Source organism: Centrocercus urophasianus, unplaced genomic scaffold (assembly GCF_019232065.1).
Source record: "Centrocercus urophasianus isolate 14NV4802_14NV808 unplaced genomic scaffold, USGS_Curo_1.0 seq_14, whole genome shotgun sequence".
NCBI lineage: Eukaryota > Metazoa > Chordata > Aves > Galliformes > Phasianidae > Centrocercus > Centrocercus urophasianus.
Window position 1 is genome coordinate 41491936 of NW_024884586.1, and position 21862 is coordinate 41513797.

Below are 21862 nucleotides of genomic sequence, written 5' to 3' on the forward strand. Positions count from 1 at the left end.
TTTTTTTTTTTTTTTTTTTTTTTTTTTCCTGTATTCACTTTGAAACCTGCAGAATCTCAGCAAAGCATAAATGATGAATGATTGTTATTTCCAAATATTAATGCAAATGTGTATTATGGATGATAACCAAGCATCTGAATTGATATCTCCTTCTTTTGTTTAATTCTGGATGTTATGTATGGCATTAATCTGATGAGCTAGTGATCTAGACTTGCTTTACAATCTACAAAACTACATGAATACTGGTAAAATGTGATTTCACTTCAGATTTCTAATTCAAGGGATATAAATTTAACTTTAAACACATTTTTCTTCTTTCTATTCCTATTTTTCTACCATTTCTTTTAATTTTCCTCCTTTTAAAAAAAGCACTGATGAATTCTAGCATGCATTGATAGAATTGTTAAGGTTAGAAAACACCTGTGTTAGGCCAACCCTTGATCCTTAACCACCATATCCACTTAAATCAATGCTACCCACTTGGGTGTGATATTTGTGCATGGCTGAAAATGGTGATGGTGAACGTTGGCTCCATCGTAATGTGTCAGCAGGAACATTTAGGGTTTATGGCCTCCTTCATGCGCCTCTCAAGATAGTGAACAGCTGTGGGTTTTATGAAGGATGAGGGAAGGGCATTAAATATGCTGACACTGTTTAAAAAAATGAAAGTTGCTAAATTTACTGAATTTATGGTGACAAAAAATAGCATGTTGACACAACTGTGTTCTTACACTATTGTAAAACTACACAGTAAAACTGCAAGTTCCTACTGCGTATCTCTGTCTATCTGGATATTTTTAAAATGCTTTGTATTTCCTTGGAGCCACATGAATTGTTTTGAAGATCTTTTAATCATTGCAACGATGTGCCTTTCTCTTGGTGGCTGTAACTGAGCTGTAAAACCAAACATGCGTAACCCAGCATTAGGACAACACGCATGGATGCTGAGTGGAAGGTGGCCTCCAGCTGAAGCATCCCAGGGCTGACCCACTTGCTGCCTGTTGGCACTGAACATTTCTCAGCCTCCTTCTGTTTCTGTTACAGCCTCTTTGGGGACAGCTACTTCAGAAAGTGTGTTTTACACAGGAGAAAATGTGGAATAAGGTGCTGTGGAGCTTGTAGCTGCTTTACATATAATATTGGCTTTGGAATGATAATCATGAAATCATGGAATGGATTAGGTTGGAAAGGACCTTACAGCTCATCTGTTTCCAACCCCTGGATGTCTGCGGGCTGCCGCTCACCAGCTCAGGCTGCCCAGGGCGCCACCCAACCCAGCCTTGGGCACCTCCAGGGCTGGGGAATCGTCTGGGCAGCAGAGCCAGGGCCTCACTGCCTTCTGAGGAAAGAAGGTCCTACTCAGTGTGTACCACGTGACAAATATTTGTTACAAAATTGTCACATCCCCCTGCTCTTTGCTATGAAAATTAGTTTATATGCTGCAGAGGCAAATCACAAAGTAGGCCAACAATACAGCTTTTGCTTTTGTGAGCAGAGGAGAAAACATCTGTTATGACCTCTGTGGTGGTTGTTTGGTTGGGTAATATGAATTAGTATTTCTCTTGTTTTGGTACCACAGCACGTTGCTTATCTGCTTGTGTTTCAGTTGCAACTCTATTGCTCAACATTCCCTGATCTGGAGATCTCAACTGAGGGACATTCCAGCTTCTCCTTGCAGAATTAGGAGCTCATGCTTGTGAACACTGTGGTGCTTTTCTTTCTTCAGAAACGTAGCTCTGTTATATCCCTTGCATCTCCTGTAGCTTACTGGTATACATATGCGGAGAGAAAGCAAGGTCAAATGTGGCCAGGCTCTCAGACATTTTGTCTTCAGCTGTGATCTTACTGAAACTTGCTAGAGGTTCTGTTCTTTCCTGCATGTTTGGAAGAGATCTGGATCCTGTGAAGTAGCGCATACGAAAAAAGGCAAGTTGAAGCTGCAGCAGGAATGAGAGTTCCATTTCTGAGGAGAGGGGAATGGTGATGGGGAGGCACAGATAAGCTGTATCCTGAGGAAGGAGTTGATTGGTGTTTTTTGTTAGCAAGGATGCATGGAGAAGAGTCACAGTGACAGCTGGGAGAGGGGAAAGAAGAAAGAGATGTACGTTGCAGTAATTATCAGTGGGAGTGTTTTTTTTTTTTTTTTTTTTTTTAAGGCTCTGTAAGTAAAAATGCTGCTGATTTACTGTTTGAAGATTTATGGTTATGCAAAATTATTGTTTCTTTACAATTTGAAACGAATCTAACTGATGCTTCAGTGAGAATGTTTCTTCTGTAACACCAGGGGCAGACCATTTCATCACCAGCAAATTTCTCCTCAAGTTCTCATCTTGAAAACTTGCTATTTTTTACTGACTGAATTCAGAAGAAGATATACCATGCCATATTGAATTTGGCAGAATGGTTGAAGATTGATTTTTGGCTTGTATTGCCAATGAAATAAATGAAGTTTTCAATTCGGTTGCCTATTGTCCAGTATGCTAATCCATGTTATTTCCAGCTGAGTTAAAGTGTAAAGTCATTAGAGCAGCATGGGCCTTTTGTTTGTACAAGGAAAGGTTAAGTTCTACAGGCAGCTCATACTGCTGCCAGCATGTCTGCTAATCTTATTTTTGGGATTAATTACCTGCAACAGCTGCAGCGCAGAGTTCTGCACCGAGCGGGATTGTGACTATGCCAAAATTTGGAAAGCGTTTAGGCTGTCTCAGAGGGAAACTTTTCCAGCATTTTTCGGGAGTTCCCTTGTAGTTTGTCTGAACAGAGTGCTTACATTTAGACTGTGAACACAATGCTAAAGGCTCTAATAGCCTAATGCTGATATTTAACGTATGCTCTGAAGGTTCTGCAAAGAATTAACAAGCAACTTAAGCTATGTTTGTCTGTAACTATTAATGGATGGTCCGTATTGTTATAGCATTTAAGTTGTTTCCAAGACACTTTGGTAACTACAGATAACTGCTGGGGTGTGAGAAGTACGTGAGCCAAAAAGCAACAGTAAGGAACCAACTTGTATTTGATTGGATTGGAGATGAACAGAGCTTTTCATTTTAAATACATCTTTTTCCCTAGATTTTTTTGATTAACAGTTTGTATGTATGAACTTCTTTGGACACGCCTTGAAATGCATTCAGAAGTTGAAACTTTTATTTTCCTGTTTGAAGGATTTGTTTTAAAATTCAACACTAGTTATTATGCACAAACCATTTAACTTTCGTTTTATGCCTTCGTACTTTTGGATTGGTAACATCTGATCTGGAAAGGAGGAAAATCAAGTACACAAGAAATGAAAGCATATAGTATCTTCTTCATAAAGAGCTTGGCTTCAACAACTGAGCGGAACAAATGTGTGTAGTAGATACTCGTGAGGCAGAGAAAAGTGAATGACTGTAGGTGACAATTTAAATACCATTTTTAAAAATAAAATATAACTTACTAAATACTCAAATGAAAGCTACAATCCCATAATCACTTGACTATTATTACTGAGAATTATGAAGTAAGTTAATACTAATTCCTTTTAGTTTTCAAATCTAGCTAGTTAAATAAACCTTATGGTCCTCTTTTTAAAAAATACTTTTTCTTTTTTCCCCTAGTAGACATCAACTTGGACATATTTGGCATTGCTTTTTCTCTTCTTTTTTTTCTTTTTTCCTAATTGAATACTGTAAGAAATTACAGTGTTTCTATTTGATATGAAATGTAGTGGAACAAAAGTACTCATTTAGGAAAAATGTTCTTATTGTTAGTTTGGAGTGGAAAGAATGTGTGGCCCTCATCAGTGAGCTGCAGGCTTTAAGCTTATGTGGGTTTGCTTCCAAATAATGGGTGAATTGTATACAAAGTAATGACCCTTCCTGAAGCGTGGAGATTAAGAGTACGGTTCTTGAATAATTCTGAATTTACTTAATGTTTCTATTTAGGCCAGAGGGAATGTTTTCATAATATGGCTCGTGTAAATTGGGTTTTATGATACAGAATTAATGTGTTTTCTCAGTCAAATGGAAGGTGCTTGTAAAATTGAGTCTGTGTGTTGCTTATGTGTCTAATAGATAGGTTCTATCACATATGGGAAATAAAAACGTAGAAGGGTATAGAGAATATCAAGAGTTGTAACTCTTTACCTGAATGACTGCCAACACCTGAAAGTCCTACAAAGTAGGTTATTGAATAGTTATTGCTCCAAACTCTAGTTCAGAACACATGGATAATTGATAGTGGGATTAAGAGAAAGTAATCCGGAAACCAACCTTATTTATCTCATCATACTTCTTTCTGATCGTTATTAGGAGAATTCATATCTCTACCTTTTGGTCACATAAAAGCTTTCTTCCTCAAGAGATCATCAGATCTAAGTAAAAACCTTACCATCAGGCATTTGTCCAAGCTATTCTTTTATGGTTATGCAATGTAGGTAATATAGGTTTTTTCTGCTCCTTTGCATAGATGACAGTGCCTCTGCTGCAAGCAGTATGGAGGTAACGGATCGCATTGCCTCTCTGGAGCAACGCGTCCAGATGCAAGAAGACGACATCCAGCTGCTAAAATCTGCCCTTGCTGATGTGGTTCGACGCTTGAATATTACAGAGGAACAACAGGCCATGCAAAACAAGAAAGGACCTACCAAAGGTTTGCATTTCAGATATATGTAAAATGGGTAGTTCAGTTCAAAGAATGTTTTATGTGTACTAGTTTATTCTTTAGATTTTTGAAGGGTCGAAGTCAACAACTTGAAACTCAAAAAGTTGGAAATCTGACCTATCAAAAAGAACATGTACAAGTCTAAATTGTTAAACCTGTAAGTCTTCTAAAGTCCTCGTGAACCGGTGAAGTGTTTCTGTATTGCTATAACTTCCTGACTAAAATTAATTTATAAAGCATTTGGTGAATGTTTCGTAATAGCTAGTATTGAATGTTGCATATTCTATTTGTAAAATTCCTAAGTTTTTTTTGATTAGGGGGAAAAAAACAATTCAAATTTAAAGAAAATATAGTTTTACTTCAGTTAAAAATTGTGTGGGCATACCCCAAATCAGAACTTTGAGTTAGCTCAATGGTGATCTGACTGGCAAGATGTTGACCAGGTTCATAGGAAAAGTACAGCCACCTTTAGTGCCTGAATCAGTTACGGAATAACACATCTAGATTCCAGATAAGATAGATATTGCCACTCTGCAATATACTGTGTTATGCAAATGTTGCAGAGTGTTCTCACCTGGTCCTTTTCCTACAATAACGGGTTGATGTGTGTGCAACAGAAAAGCTTGAGTGGGATATCCAGCACTTCAGTATAGCAGAGGATTACTAGAACCCCACAGATGTTATGTTTTGTTATCTGTGTGTGTGTAAAAGCATAGGAAAGAACTCATTTGAAGCTTAGTGGCAAATTTTAGCAAATATTTTTGGATTGTCCTGGGAATAAAAGTGATGACAATCTAGATGTGGGAAGTCTGTGTATAACAGACTTCATAGAATAATATAATGGCTTGAGTTGGAGTGGACCTTAAAGATCATCTAGTTTCAACCCCCATCATGTGTAGAGTTGCTTCCCACCAAATCAGGCTGCTTAGGGTCCCATTCAACCGGTCTTTGAATGCCTCCAAAGATGTAACATCCACAGCCTCTCTGGGCAGCCTGGTCCAGCACCTCATGCCCTTGGAGTAAAAAATTTCTTCTGAACTTCACAATCAAACTCTCCTTTCTTTTAGATTAAAGCTGTTCCTCCTTGTTCTTTTACTATCAAACCATGTTGGTTCCCCTTCTGTTTGCAAGCTCCCTTCATGTACTGGAAGGCTGCAATGGAGTTTCCTTGATGCCTTCTCTTCTCCAGGCTAAACAAGCCCGACTCCCTCAGCCTTTCTTCATAGAAGAGGTTCTCCAGCCCTAGCATCATCTTTGTGGCCCTCCTCTGCTCCCACATCCTTCCAGTACTGGGGACCCTAGGCCTGGACATGGCACTCCAAGTGAGGCCTCACAAGGGCAGAGTAGAGGGAGGAAAAAAAGAGAGAACACCATTTAGATTGCTTCAAGGAATTTTAATCCAATATTCTTGCTGAAAACCTCACAGAATCACCAAGTCCTGGATGTCAGCAGACCTGCAGGGCCTGCTGCCCAAGGTACATTTACAAACCCTTCGTATAAATGGATCCGCAGAGCTCTTCCCCTTTCGAAAAAAGGTAGCAGCTTACCACATCATTAGTAATGCAGGTCTGGAACCTCATGGGATCCCATCCATATCCCACTGTCCCTGTGGCCTTTCTGTAGCAAAACAGCCAGTGCACAAACAGGTTTGCATGTGAATCTTTGGTCCACATCAGAGCAAAGCATGCTACACAAACTCATATTCCCTTATGAATCAAAGTTTTTTGGTATCCATTAGCAGGAGATGCTCATGGTCTCTCTACTGTTTAAATTATGAAATCTGCTTCTTTTGGGGGGTCCTGACATGTGTTAATACAAATTAAACTTTTAATTTATGTTGAAGGGTCTTGTTTAATTATGTGTTCATACCTTTTTGGAAGGTATTTGGAAATTGTTTGACCTTTGCTATATATTTGTCATTGATTTAATAGAGTATGTAAAAACTACTTGGTTTTCTGAACTGAGATCTTGAGTTTGTTTAATGGAAATGGGGAAGGAGGAAATATACAGAATTCCAGAACCAGAATAGTTCATTGTAGATGATGCTGTTTGTTGGATAGAATATACAGTAAATGTCCTCCCATTCTCTTCTCTTTGTGTTGTGTTCTCCTCATTTTTAATTTGTTTGTCTTATTGAAAAAGAAAGTTGAATGTTTCTGATGATAATTCCTACTAGAACAAAATGTTCCACAAAATGTGGTAGTACAAGAGATGAAGTGGCTTTATGTTGCTTTCAAAATAGATCTTATCTGGCATGTGAAGGAAATAAAGTTTAATTACTATTTCTGAATTGTAACCAATCAGTTCTTGCCTGCTGACTTTGCTTAGTAAAATACAGAGCCAGATTTTCATGGATTTTTGTGAACAATTGAGTTCTAAATCAGGAAATGTTTTCTTACTTATGGCAGAAAGTCAAAGCCATACTTAATGTACCTTCAAAGGAAACTTCTATAAGCTGATATTTCTGCCCTTCTATGGCTTATTTTTTTTTTATGTTTGTGGTGTAAATACTTCTGGATGTGAAATTACACTATAACAAGCCTTACATGTGGTAATGTAAATATGGCTCTATAAAAGCCATCATAGAAATTACTGAAATGAATCTTGATAATTGCTAACTAAATCCACTCAATTTCTTTAATTTTATTATACACCAGTTGTGCCATCATTGTATGGTCAGCCTTATTTAACATATTTTATTACATGAAACCAAATATGAAGTATCCTGATTGTTTCTTCCAGCTGCTATGTCAAGTATGATGCATTTCCTATTTTTTCTGTAGTAGGCACAGCTACTTCATAAAAGACAGCCCAGAAGACCAAGTTCAGTTTCTATACTGTAATTCAGAAAAGCATTTCAGTGGCCTCTTGTGGAGCCTGTTTGGGCATGGTGAAACTGGGACTGTGGCTTCTTGTGCCATTACGTGGGCTGAATGGCACTTGATCTACTTTCTTTTTATTGATTATTTAATGACTGATTCTATATTTACAATTTTGAAAAGTAGAAATTGATCTCAGTGTCATCAAAATCTCATCCACTGTTGTTTGAAACATACCATGTGATCTTTCTTTTGTTTCCTCTGTGGCCTTTGATTAAAGTCTGTGTGAACTACAGAAGGGATAGGCTCTTACCCTTGAAACAGAAATTGGTTCCCAGTGTTCTGTTTAAAGTCTGAAATAAAGTTCATGAGAACTCAATTTTCTGAGTACATCATAAGTGAAATAGGCTAAAAGATTTTAAGTGGAAGGCTAGCAAATAGTAATGCAGAGAAACTTGAGCTTGTTTTCAGTCTCTGTGCACCTTCTTGTTCTAGACTTGAACTAGGCAGCTTAAAAGCAGCATATGTTACAGACACAGAGCTGCTTATCTTTTGTTTGTGAAGCTCCTTCACCAGTGTGGCTTTTTTCTTCCTTATTTTATTCAGCTACTTTGTGGAGTTCAGTATGCTTCCTGCTTTTGTTCTACTCTTATTTGTTGTTCTTTCCTTTTGTAATTATTGGTTTGTTTGTAAACTTAATGGCCCTATTAATCCATAGATCAGAGTATGATTAAAAAAGCTGCTGCTGAGGCTGGTAAACATGTCAGTGCTGCTACCACAGGTAAGACCTTGAAGCAACAGAACTTCCCAAATAAATGTTACTGACAAAGCATAGTAATCTGAGTGTGTTTGAGTTACTGACATCCACTGCTTCTAACAGTTAACGATGTGTTTGTAGTTGTTTGACTGTTGCGTTAATTACCACTGGTGTGAAATAGCTTTGTAAATAAAACCAAATAACTCCAGAATAAATAGTGGAATAAGTGAATAATCTGTAGTTTTTCTGTGTGCTATATAAGAATTTTGTGTTGTTGCTTTCAATGGTACTTGCTCATGGGGCTCGATCTTTAAATCTCCAGAAATGTGGAGTCTCAGTTTGCTTTGGATTTAGAGCAAAGACCTTTGACTATCAAAGTTAGAGGGGTTGTTGCTGGTTCCTGCTAGTTTCAGTTTCATGGGGTCAGAAGAATAAACCAATGCCAGTTGGAACTCGCTTCATCTTCCCTTTAGCAAGTATTTTTATATAACAATAAAGAAAAAAATATTTTAATCATTTGTTTAACTTTCGTTATTATTCTGACTTGTGATCTCAAGGCTTCACAAAAGTTTTGTGAGCTACAGAGATTGTGTCAGGAAACAAGTGTACAACTGCTGAACTGTAGCCATCTGATTCTATAATGAACAACAGAATCTGTTTTGTAAGTTAGTTATTATGCATTAATGCATGTTTATTATATTAGTACATTTCAGCAATTGGCTAGGAAACATAGTAGAGCAAAATACTGTAGAAGTAAATAGGATTGTAATATCTGTTTCCTTAGCTACGAGAAGCTGAGGTACAGTAGGTTTCAACTATTTTGTTGTGCCTCTTGTTGTGGGTTGACCCTGGCAGGCAGTGGAGTTCCCCACAGCTGCTTACTCCTCCCCAGTGGGATGGGAGAGAACTGGAAAAGTGAAAGCTGGAAAGCTCCTGGGCTGAGATAAGGACAGTTTGGTAGGAGAAGCAAAGCTATGCATGCCAACAAAGCGAAACAAGGAATGGATTCACTACTTTCCGTTGGCAGGCAGATATTCATCTGTTGGGAAAACAGAGCTCATCATGCATAATGATGGCTTGGGAAGACAAAAGCCAGTGTTTGGGATGTCCTTCCCTTCCTTCTTCTCTCCTTCGGCTCTTATTGCTGAGCATGATGCCATATGATATGGAGTACCTCTTTGGCCTGTCTGGGTCAGCTCTCCTGGATGTGTTCTCTTCCACTCCTGGTGCAGCTCCATCTCATGGCTGGGAGGGCAGTGTGAAAAGCTTAAATGTCCTTGGCTTAATGTAAGCACTGCTCTGCAGCAACTTAAATATCAGTGTGCTGTCAACACTGTTTTGGTCACAAATCCAAAACATAGAGCTATAGAAGTGGCTATGAATAAAATTAGCACAGTGAAAAATCAATGCAGTTCTAAAGGCAGCATTAGCATGTTAAAATAGTTCGTGGAAACGGGGCTGGAAGGCACCATGAGTTCATTCAAGTCTTGTTTCACCTTTTCTTAAAGCTGCCCGTAATATTAGAGTGCTCTTGCTCTTTTTAACCTTGGTAGGAGTGGTACTGTTGAAACTCATCAATTCCAGCTTCTCTTACCTTCAGGGAGCCTAGAGTTTTTCTTTATTTCTTTGTTGACTTGTTTTCATGTCATCCTTCAGTCATCTAAGCCAAACAAGCCTTATTTCTTCACTGTTTCCTGATGGGAAGTATATAATAAATAAATGGTGAACGTGTAACAAACAGCTATCTATCATAATGCAGTTAACTGCTTCAGTACATGTCAAACAAGTAGAGCTCATCTTGAAACTTGCATTCATGAGTAAATCTTATTTACTGATGCAATCTCCTCAAGTCACAGGCTTTCATTCTTTTTTCTTCAGTATATAAGAACTATATGAACAAGTCAATACGTGCTTAAATCTGTGCTACAATAAGATGCAAGCATATTGCATCTTGTATATCTGTGTCTAAATGCAATTGTGAAGGATTTTTATTTTTTTAGATTATTTATCCAGAGCTTTTTTTTTTTTTTTTTTTTTTTTCTGGAGTATTTCACAGCTGTTTTCCCTGGGCTTTGAGATGATGCCAGATTTTTCTCTTGTGTTTCTTAAGTGACTTATGGGCTTCTACTTTCTTTTGGGTATTCTGAACCTAGAGACTTCTGGCATCTTCACAAAGATGGCTTGTAATGTGAAGTGATGTCAAACTTCAGGTGATATATAGAGCTTTAGTTTTCTTCCCTGCTGCGCAGAGAACACTGATGTGCTTGTGTCTATGTTTCCAAGGTTTGCTTTGTAATGTAACTTCTCATGTAAGTACTCACTGCTTGCAGTTTTAACCGCTTTTTGTTTTTGCAACTAATTTCTAATGCACTGGAATGGAACTTTTCAGTTATTCTACTAGTAATTAGAGTTTACATATGCATAACACTTTTTTTGAGCCAACGTGATCAGAGTGCAGTTAGATAATGTCAGCTGATGAAATCCACTGTTTTGATGATTTCAATAGCTTTTTCTGATTGATGAATAAAGTTCCTCTTTGTAAGAGGAGCCTACAGTCTTTAAAAGAAGTCAGATGTGTGGAGCTGGAGAGTAAGGATTTATTAACAGATTATTTGCTTGTGGAAAACTTGCAAGAATGTTGAATGATAAAGACCAGGAGTTTCTGGAATTGTGTCTTACCTTTATTTCTAGCACTCTTCAGAATGCCATCCAGGTGGGCAATAGCAGGATTGCTTATGGTGGCAGCTGCTGCCTTTGTGCCTACCTGTAAGCTCGCTGAGCTAGAACAGAATTTTACAGATGGCACAGGCTGTGGAATTGTGTTCTTAAGCCATGTGCAGATAGTTTGATATCATTATGAATAAGAAAATATTTAAAAATCTTAAAAACCCATATTCACATAACTTTGGTTAGGAGGGAAAAAAGGGTATGCTACAGGTATTTAAAAATACATTTAATATTAATATATAGTTAATATTTTAAAATATTTTTTTGGCTTGCTGGAGAAAAAAAGAAGAATATGTAAACAATGATTTAATCCTCTGCTTGTTTTGCAGCAAGACCGCTGGTGCAAACCCTGCCTTTAAGGACTACTGTTAATAATGGAACTGTGTTACCAAAGAAACCAAGTGGCTCTTTACCTTCTCCATCAGGAACCAGGAAAGAAACTGTATCACCAGCAGCAAAAAGGTATGTATGCCTTGGAAACATTGTAACTGTTAAATTGAGGAAATATTTAGAAGCTTGAAGAAGACCCATTATGTGGTTTTTCTTACTTTCAAAGCAATAGCCTAAATACTTAGTTCAGAATGAAAAGAGATGGAGTTCATTATAGGAGATTTTAAACTCATTAGGTCTAATTAATCATGATTAAGGTTATTACTCTGAATACTGAAAGAACACATAATGCTTAATCTACCAGTTTCTGTTACTTTCTTGTTGCTGCAGTCTAACGAAGAATAAAGCTTTCCTTCTCTGTTGTTTAGTCACGTGGCATGAAAAGTAACGCAAGGAGTTTCTAATAGTAAGAAGAAAACAGTCTGTAGAGAAACTGTTATCATTACAAATCAGTGTGTTACCTTTGGTGATTATCTTAAAAATGTTACAAGAATCTCAAGGAGAAAAATTGGATCTATCACATTTATGCACATAAATCTAGCTTTAGGTACCCACTATTGCTGTTAGATGATTAGAATATGTCTCAGTTTCAGTTGTGTATTTTGTAGGTTACATATATGCTGATTATACACCTAGATTATAAGAAATGCAACTGACTTGCTTGAGCCAAGTTCAAGTTAAATGTGACAGATCTTGTGCTGCTGCTCTGCTGTGATGTTTGCCTGTTAAAATATACACATGTATTAGATGTCATGGGATTTTTTTTTTTTTTTTTTTAACATTTCTTTGGTTGTGTGTCATCGTCAGCTTTTTGTAGAGACAATGCTGTAAGGTCTGAGGAAGGCAAGTTATGGAGATGAGAGGTTTGAAGCTTCTTTTGTAAAAGGTCTCTTCTTAAGGAGAGGTGTTAACTAAGTATACTCTGCTCTGTTACTGATTCGAGGACCACAGGTTTTCAGAAAACTCCAAATTTTGTTATTGTAGAGAAGCTATTCTATGCAGAATTAAGATTCAAAAGCGTTTTTTGTTTCAGTGTCACACAAATAGAACTGGGCTCCTATGAAATGGGCCTTACTGCAGCTGCAGGCTTTGGCAAGTTTGCCATAGATAAGAGAAGGAAGGTAAATACAATATGAATGTATTCGTTATCAGAAATATGTTATCAGAATTTTTGCAAGTGGATGGAAGAATGTGACTTTTAAAGAGAAAATTGATCTGTATTTTAAAAGGAGCACTATTTTGTGTATCATGAATTTTAAGGAAATGCACAGATTACTTTTTCTTAATTCTCCTAAATTTATTCTTGTGAATTGAATGCAGAGTTTTAAGTGGTATTCAGTTTAAAACAAAACAAAAAACAAGTGAGCCCAAGTATTGGCAGGCTTCCCTTGCGTACGTAGGGTGGGACTCACGATTCTGCACACTTGTTATCCAGGGTTCAACATGGGACTTCCTGCTTCAGCACAGAGTCAGATGCAGGTGAAGATCATTCTGTGGCTTGTGGGGCAATGTCATGGCTCCATGCATCCTTGCGATGTATGGGAATGGCATCCTGCAGCCTTCTCATCTCACTCACTTACTGTCTGGATATTCTCAGTGCTTATGGGAAAGTCCTTATGGAGAATCCTTGGGGAGTGAGTGTTGTGTAACAGCCTTGGCTCATCTGTGAGTGAAGTCTTCCATGGGATAAGGATTTTAACATCATTTTATTGTGCTTTATCCTTTCCCTTTGTTAAAGGAACTAGGCTGAAGGTGCTTTAAGTATACAGTATGAAAATGTATATGCAGTTTTAGGAAAGAAATTTGCTGACTATATTTGCTGTTTTAGTCAGAAGCTTGTTACAGATTCCTTACATTTTAGAAATGTGAGATTATTTCAGTCCTGAGAAAAGTCCAGGTCTATGGAATTCCTATTGCCTTTAACACTCTAGTATGCTGTACTGATTCAATTTAGCATGCAAAATTACTTCAAGGCATTTTTGTCTTGCCTGGATATATACTTTGAGGGGAAGGGAGTAGAGTGTTAAACTCCTTACCAATGAATTACTATAGAAACCTCTTAGTAAATTATTCTCTACTGTTTTTAAAAATGAACTTTAAAATAACTTAAGGGATTTTGTGTTTTCACAGGATAGCATGCACAAAATATTCAGTATTCAAAGGTGGTACTTTACCTGCTCTAAGAAGCTGGCTTGCCAATAGTCAAGTAGATAAGCTCATTAATATGAATTCATTCATCCTTTGCATTTATAATGGACCATTTTACATTTGAGAGCTGTGAATATGAGTAAAAGTAGAGTTGTAGAATGGCTTAGGTTGCAAGGGACCTAAAAGATCATCCAGTTCCAAATCCCAGTGAGAATAGGGGGGTGCAACATGGGAAGTGTAGCAGCAAGGTCAAATAGCTTTCTTTCCTCGGGAGATAGTAGTTGTCTGTGGTAAGAAGCTTTAATGAGCATTGAACAGTTCATAAATGGTATGTAGTTTTAAATAATTTTTAAGAAATTATTCAATTCTGGTTTCTGATAAACAGTCATGTTTTAACAGTATTAAGTGATGTTTTCAAAGCTTATTGTCAGCTTGAATTATATTGTGTATATATATTTGTATATATATGCAATATAGGTGCAGAAAGAAAAATGATATTTCAAAATTTGAAAAGTGAAAGAAAATTAGTAATATTAAAAAGAAATAGCACCTTTCTATTTGAGTCTTATTTTAAACCTGCAGTTTGCTGCTGTAAATTACAAACATCTGCTAGGTCTACTATAACAGGAAAATAACTTTTTTTTTTCTTGTGAACGCATTTTCAAAAGAGGCAAACATCAAGGTTAATGGAGTCTTTCCCAGATGTTTCACTCAACACTGCTATGAAAAGGGGATTAAAAAGAAGTAAATTCTGGTTTGAAATATTTGGTTAGGAAGTATGTCACAGCCATTTAAAACAGCATGTAGTGCCTATCTGTATAAACATGCACAAATGATCTCTGCAGGGATCAAATGTGCATCCATACGTTCTATTGCTTAGAAATAGATGTGCTTATTGACATGTCTACAAATACAACCTCATTTGTATGTGTTAGTTAACTCATTTGAACCCACAGATTGGCATGGTGCTCCTCCTTCTTGCTAGATTACCAAGGAGATGCAGTTCAGAGTTCACTACATTTCTCTGATTTCCCTTTTAATATTTGAAATGAAAATGACTACTTGTGCAGGAATACAACACAACACTGGGGCTGATGAAAAAAATTGAGGCTGAAAGGGTGGAACTAGCAGACTTTTATTCAAATTCTGCCACGTTCTCTGAATGACCTTATGCAAATCATTTAACCTTTATGCATATTGGTTTTCCGTATGTAAAGTGTGTATCTCTGGATATCAGTAGGCTGTTATGGCCTAACGTGTTAATTAGAACCAGGTCTGTTAAGGCGTTGAATAACCTCAACTGACTCTGACTTCAATTTAGAATTGAGGGCACCAGCTCCCCTTTGGCATTTAGATCTCATATAGCCAAAACTCGACTATCTAAGCTAGGGAAGGAATGAAATAATCTGAATAGAGCAAAGGCACAAGTACAACACACAGGTCAATCAGGCGATAAAAATGTGGTAATAATTAACGCAATGCAAGACTTAAAATAAAAATGGAAATGATGATGCTGGTGATATTAGAACCAAAAGTTCTTATCCAGTGCCAGCATGTGATGCACAGCTACACGGCTACCAGGTGCAAGCTGGCTGGTGTGAAACTGAAGTGAGTTACAGATGGGCTGGGTAATCAGCTGAAACAGATAATCAGGAATTGCTTGTCTTTGTAAAGTGTTTGCAAGTCTTCCTTGTCCCCTTGTCTCAGGGACTTTGATTTTTTTTTTTTTTTTAAATTTAATGTGTTTAATACTTTTAATCCGTGAAAGTCAGAAATTAAGCTATTCTGATTACTAGGGTTTTTTTTTTTTGTGTGTGTGTACTGATCTTTATTCTGAACTTCATACATAGAGTAATCATTTGAAAGTTTTGTTCAGCATAAGATGAGCTTTTTCTATCATGAACAGAACTTTCCCTTCCCCCAGCACTCTTCCTTTCAGAAGCAGTGTGGCTTGAAGTTCATTGCTTAACACTAAATTTGCCTCTGGAATGTGTCCAGCACACAGTAGTAATGTTTTGAGTTCCCTATTAAAGTCTAGGTTTTTGTGACTCATCTAGGATAGCTTTGTTTCCAATAGTTGAAGGGGAAAAGAAAATATAAGGGAGGAGAATGCAGTCGGTACCTTTCCCAGTAGGGATGCTGCTGCAGACTGTAGGCTAGCATATACTTTCTCTTTTAGAAAGAGCCAATCAGTCATTCTTTGTTCTTGAGCAGATTGTAAAGTACTACAATGCTGCAAAACTCTGACAACCGAGATCAAAAGGAAGAAGTTGGAACAAAGAAAACATAAAAAGCTTTGTTTGTAGGGAGAATAAAATACTTTAATAAGATGAATTCCCGTTCTTCTAAACTCTAAACACATGGCCCCTAGGAAATTGTTCGGTCTCCTGGAATTAATGTTCTACATTCTGTTCTGAGGGCAACAATGGTTTGCAACTGGCACACGCAAACTCTGTGTCAAACCTTCAGTTTAGACTCCTATTTAATGCTTGACTCTCAAAAAAACTGTTTTTAAATAAAAAGAATATGAATATAAAAATCCTATCCACTGAGCTTCAAGTGGCAAAGCCATTACACTACTTCACTATCTCTAACAATTAAAGTTATTAGTGTGCTTTGCTCAAAGGCGTAATGAAATTGAAGTCATATATTCTCAAATTCATTCTAATTGATTCAAATGAGAGTAGGAAGGAGTGCTAGACAAGTCCCAAAATATTAGTATTATTAGTTTCACTACTGTACACTTTTTAAATGTATTTTATTGTAAGAGCTTTCATGTGCTTTCCCCCCAGAAATTTGATCATATATATATTTATTCTGATTTGCTCACTGCAATTCAATGATGCAAGCATGTAAAACATACATGCCATGCAGTGATGTGTGTATATTTGTATGAAGATTTATTTTCTTGTGTTTGTTGTTGCTTTCTTAACAGTCTTCTGTCTCCTAGCTGGATCATCTGTCTGTTTCCTTAGCCTCTTTCATTTTCTTTTTCTGTGTTTTTCTCAATAGCTTTAGAAACATTTAGTGTATTTGGAGCCTTGCTAAGATTTTGTCATTCAAAGATACATTGGTGTTCTTAGGTGGTTTGAAATGATCAGACACCGGAGCCAATAATTTGCTGTTTATTCTTGCACGTGACCTCATATCTTAAATGCATGCAATGATGTCTTTTAATGGAAGCTTGTTTTAAATGTCTTTTCCATGTTTTATTGTTGCATTCACTTTTTATTCTGCTTTGTTTACGCACCTCTCAATGTGGATTAAGCAGGTCTGTGAATCTTCTCAATGCATGCAAACTGAAAAAGCCTGCTCTAAGGTGAGGGATTCTTAATAGCTTTGTAGTGTTGAAGCTCAATTGCTTTTCCTTCCTATTCTGATTCAACACATAGAAAGTGGCTGTTTTAGTGGCAGCATTAAACACTGTAGAACTGTAATTATTATTCCGATTTTTAACACTCTCATAAGTGCATTTAAAACTTATTGCCGATAAATGCATTGCTTTACTTATCCAGTGATGATTTCTGATATGTTATCTCCATTCTCTTATGCTAACATCACTTTTACTGTATTTCATTAACTCACGTTCCCATCTTAAGCTTAAAAATGGTGCTAACAAATATTACCTTTTAATTAAAAAATTGAAGATGTTCTCCTTTCATATCACTAATGTGGAAGCCAAATTCTGGAATCCAGTCGTGTTCTTACAGTCTTGTAAGTTAAATGAATATTTCCTATCATTTTTAAATTCTTCCTCAGGTGTCCGTATGTCTGCTGTAGCCATACTGATGTTAAACACTGGAGAAACCAAAATGTGTGTTTGCCAAAATTGAGTTAATGCAATGGAATTAAAATATCTTGCTGTGATCATCTTTTTCTGATCATTCTCTAATATATCTCGCTGGGCTTTTGCTGTTGGTGAAGCTTAAAATTTGTCAGAAGATAGTTTGGCTAGTTAGCTTAAACGCTAATGGACCTAAAATAACTTAAAAGAGTTCTGTTCTTCTATTGTGGTAAAAGAAGTTTTTATACTGATATGAGGCTTCATCAGTAAAAAGATATCATTGCACTTCTAAGCTTTAGGCCTGTTCATTTTTTTTTATCCATCCATTCATCTTTTGAATGTCGATAACTATAAAAATAAAACCCCAAGCAATATTAAATTAGTTTAAAACTGCTTCCATAACTGCTACAGTTTTTCTAACGTTAGCACAATTTGGTGATTTCCTTCATTTAATTTCAGTGTTGGCCAATACTGTGTCATCCTTTTCTGTTTAAAGAGATGATGTCAAAATAAGAGTTTGATACTACAAAATCACACAGTGCTGATGTTTTGTGGTAGTAAAATTTAGTGAAAGGGCACAAGCTGACAAAGGTACTTTATGTGGAGTAAAACTTTTCAGTACCATGGCTGCTTTATGTTAGCCTCGAGTAATATTATGGAATGGTGTTAATAAGACAGAGAACTGTTAAATGTTTGTAATATATTATCGAATATGTGGAAGGAATGTTTTTTTTTCCCCCATGCATTTGACATTGAGAAGACTTGGGGAGTGTATGGCTGGCTTAGGAAACAGTGATGCCATACGTGACAACAGAATTGAATTTTCACTGCCTTTTTGCTTCTCCCGTGCATTATTTCAGTCTGTCCCTGTGTGCAACTTAGCATTCTGCTTGCTCTCTTACATCACTCTCTCCACAGAAACATTTTTGTTTCAGCTTAATCCTTTGAATGGTGCTTGTTCTTAATACAAAAACACAGCACTGAATATCTGCACTACCACTGCACATTCTGGAAAGATTTTTGTCAAGCCACCTGAGATGCATCACATGATGTATCTGCTCTGCCCTGAATGCATGGAGCTTCCTCTCAGAAAAATGTCGTCTTTGCAGTGACTTGAGCTCAGATCTATCCATTGTGTTGTACAGTTTTGTGTTTTGATCACACAGAAAAGTCTACTTTTCTTCCTTTACTTATGAAGAGTTGATGCTTCTATTTTTTACACTATGTGTGAAGTGAGGCAGTCTGAGAAGCTGACTGAGGTAATACGATAGGGATGGTTTTTAGAAGTTGATGAGGAGGCCTGGAATAGTCCATGGTGATGCCTGAACTGAACCTTATGGTAAGCAGAACACCCTGGAGTGTAAAAGGTAACAGGGCTGGGGTTGGCAAAGGAACTGACTGGAATGAGACTGGGACCTGGAGGGCAGGAGCAGAAAAAGCCAAAATGTTTATTTGGACAGACACAACATAGGATGTGGGGAAAGGTGCATAAATGTCCCTGCTCTTTTCTTTGGAGAGTGTAAAGCAAACAGAAGGCAGAGTTGGGAGAAAGGAGGTGCCAGCATCAAATTCTGTCCAGCTGGTGGTGTGGAAATGATTCCTGCCTCATCCCAAGCACTGCTGCCAGCCCTTCTCTGCATCCCAGGGAAAGGAGTAAAGCGAGGCACCTAGCCTAGCTCACTTGTCACCTACTCCCCTTGCCCCTAGGAAGCATTGCTTTAGAGGAAAGTGGTTTGAACTAATGGAAAACCATAGTAGTTTGTCACCGATGTTGTATGCTCTGTTATACTGCTCCTGTTGTACCTCGTGGTTCTGTCAGAGAGAGCTGGCTGTCTGGAAGTCATGCAGGAGCTTCCTTACAGCCATCTTTGCCAAAGGGACAGTTGAAGAGTGGTAGAAACTTAAGCCTCTGAGATACTCCTTATCAGGGGCAGGGAATGTAATCTATTTGTAGTTGCAGTGTAGAAGCATGTTTTTTTTGACGAATGAATGGAGAGCTAGCTTACATTTTCATAGTTTTTCTTTGGAGTGTGTTAAAACTAACTTTGAACCACAGTGTAACTGATTTTGAATGAAGATGCTGGCTAGCTTACTAGCGCTCAAATTTTGACCTATTTTTGATGTTTTCTGTTGTCTGCTGGTGTTGTATAATGTGCTTTCTTTGAGTTCCTTTCTTTTTGAGAGAATTTTAAAGTGTAGGATGGTATTCAAAGATTTGGGAGGTGATATGGGAAGTAGGTGTTACAGATGTCTGATGTTAGTGTGGCCCCTTTTTTTTTTTTTTTTTTTATAACCGGGCCAAAAAAAGTATGTTAATCTCTGTTGCAACAGGTGCTCAGCAGAACTGTTACATAAGATCTTTAGCAAGTTGTTTTCTGATTAAAAAATCATGTTGCTATTTTTATGGCCAGCTTTCTATTTGATACATTTCTCAGGAATGTTTGTCATTAGGTGTGTACTTCTACAAGTTCTACTGTTAAGCCTAATCCCTTTTTCTCATTAGTACTGTGAAGAGAACCAGCTCTGCTGAGCGTGTGTCCCCAGGAGGCCGGAGGGAAAGCTATGGAGATTCCAAAGGGAGTCGCAACCGCACTGGATCCACCAGCAGCTCATCCAGTGGTAAAAAGAACAGTGAAAGGTAGTGTTTCTTGAATGGCCGTCTTCGTTCTTTTTTGCTTTCTGCTCTAACAGTGAAATTTGTTTCTTCAATTCAGCAAATATTAGAATTTGTTTGTGCTTAAAAAAAAAAAAGCACAAAACCTTTACCAGTTGGTCAAAAGTACATATTTTAGGAGACTTCAAATCTTTCTTTTGAATTTTTCTTTTTGAAAAAATCTTTTTTTGAATTATTTCTGCTCTCTAGATGAGGCTTAAAGCAGAATGCATGTCAGAAATCTAAAAAGGCAATATTGAATGCTCACCACCTCACACATGTGGAATGATACCTAGTTGATTTATGAGTAATAACTGTCTCAGTTTAAGTCAGATGAATGCGAAATGGAGAAATAGACTTATGTGCAGGCACTATCCAAAGAAGCAGAATAAAGTGATTTGCATCTCTGTGCATTTTGATGGTGCTTCTCGTATTGTATTGACAGTAACAAAAGGAAAATGTCTTTTCCAAGAGTTTCAGAATAGGTTGTCTTGAAGATATAGGTGATTTATTGTTTGTGGTGAGATCGATGTTTTGACCAATTGATTCTTTCCCGTATTTCCTAGACAGATTTTGGCCATTGGCTCATGGCCATTACACCTGATCTCTGTCCTGCTACAGTTCCTTATGTACAAAGAGGTGTTAATGGTGGTTTTGAGATTCTCATATGATGTGGCAAGAGAAACAGTGTTGATGAAGATTACAGAATAATGTAATTCACCTGTTCTGTCTGTGCATGAGTGCCTTTATGAGTCATTGGATTGCTGATGAGACAATGGTAGGGCACAAAACTTCTTGTTGAACTCAATGATGCTTATGGCTCTCTTCCAACTTGGGATATTCTATGATTCTAAAACTTCTTATTTAAATCTCTTTGGCATCTTGTCTCAGTGTGGAGACTGACTAAGGCTCTTGTGAACTAATAGGCAACAGCCTAAATGCGGGTGATGAAATTACTACTAGTTTTGGTTTGAAGCTATCCCTCTCTACTTGATACCTGCATAAAGCGCAATTTATCTGAGATTAGTTTTATATGAAAGCTACGAAAGAATCCGGATGAGAATATTAAATAAATTTTTGATTACTTAAAAGAAGAAAAGATACAACTTCTAGGAGCTACATAGTGGTCCCATAAACAAGTGATGTTAATAATGTATGGAATGCATTATTTAAATGAAATTTCCTAAGGATCTGATTGGGAGCCCACGTTAGATAGCATAAGGTGGAGCTAGTGTGGCTGATGTTGCTTTTAGAGCAATAATTGTGTGATTAGAGAGTTTTCCCAGGAGATAAAAGGCCTGATTTCTTATATCACATGCAGCCTGCGGATGTTCAGAGCCACAGTTCTTACCTCATTGAAGAGTGTCTTTATCCTGTGGAAGAGTCTGGGTAAAGTCTTCCTCATAATTGCTGCTGAAGGCAGGCAACTGTGCAGAACATAGAGCAAGAGTCATGGGACTAGAAGAAAAATAAGCGTGATTCTGTACGCCAGGAGCTAAAGCTGTCCTCCTAAAGCTAACTATATGTGTGTAAGAATGAAGAAGAGAGCATTACTGAACTACTCACAGCCTTTTTCATTTCTCGTGTTATTTCTGCTCTCTAGATGAGGCTTAAAGCAGAATGCATGTCAGAAATCTAAAAAGGCAATATTGAAATTACTATTTTTCAACATACTTCTACGTACAGTTGTAGCCCATTATGCAATGTCATATTGCTTTAGAAAGGTATTTTAAGAAGCTTTAATAATAAAGGATGAGGAAGTGAGGACTGCAGGCTAAGGTTTCCCAGTTCCCTATCACTCTGAGCAAGAGGTAAGTCTTTGTTAAAATTTAGGTAAGTAGGAAATGATTCAAGATCATGAAAAAAGAAAAGGAGCAGTCAAAGCTCTGTCTGGTTACGATTTTTTATAATTAGAAAGTACACATGGCTTGCTTTATTACTGCAAT

General features: G+C 37.3%; 1 protein-coding gene across 4 annotated transcripts in view; it reads left to right on the plus strand.

Annotated features, from left to right (window-relative positions):
* Positions 1 to 21862, plus strand: part of EML1 (EMAP like 1) — a 118161-nt gene that overhangs the window by 62258 nt on the left and 34041 nt on the right. For 3 of the 4 annotated variants that reach the window (XM_042814095.1, XM_042814093.1, XM_042814094.1), the window contains exons 2-4: positions 4444 to 4626; positions 11271 to 11403; positions 19767 to 19901. In XM_042814095.1, the coding sequence (XP_042670029.1) occupies positions 4444 to 4626; positions 11271 to 11403; positions 19767 to 19901 (451 nt within the window). Of the gene's footprint in view, positions 1 to 4443; positions 4627 to 8175; positions 8239 to 11270; positions 11404 to 19766; positions 19902 to 21862 lie in introns of all 4 variants that reach the window. The other variant, XM_042814096.1, reaches the window with a different exon arrangement.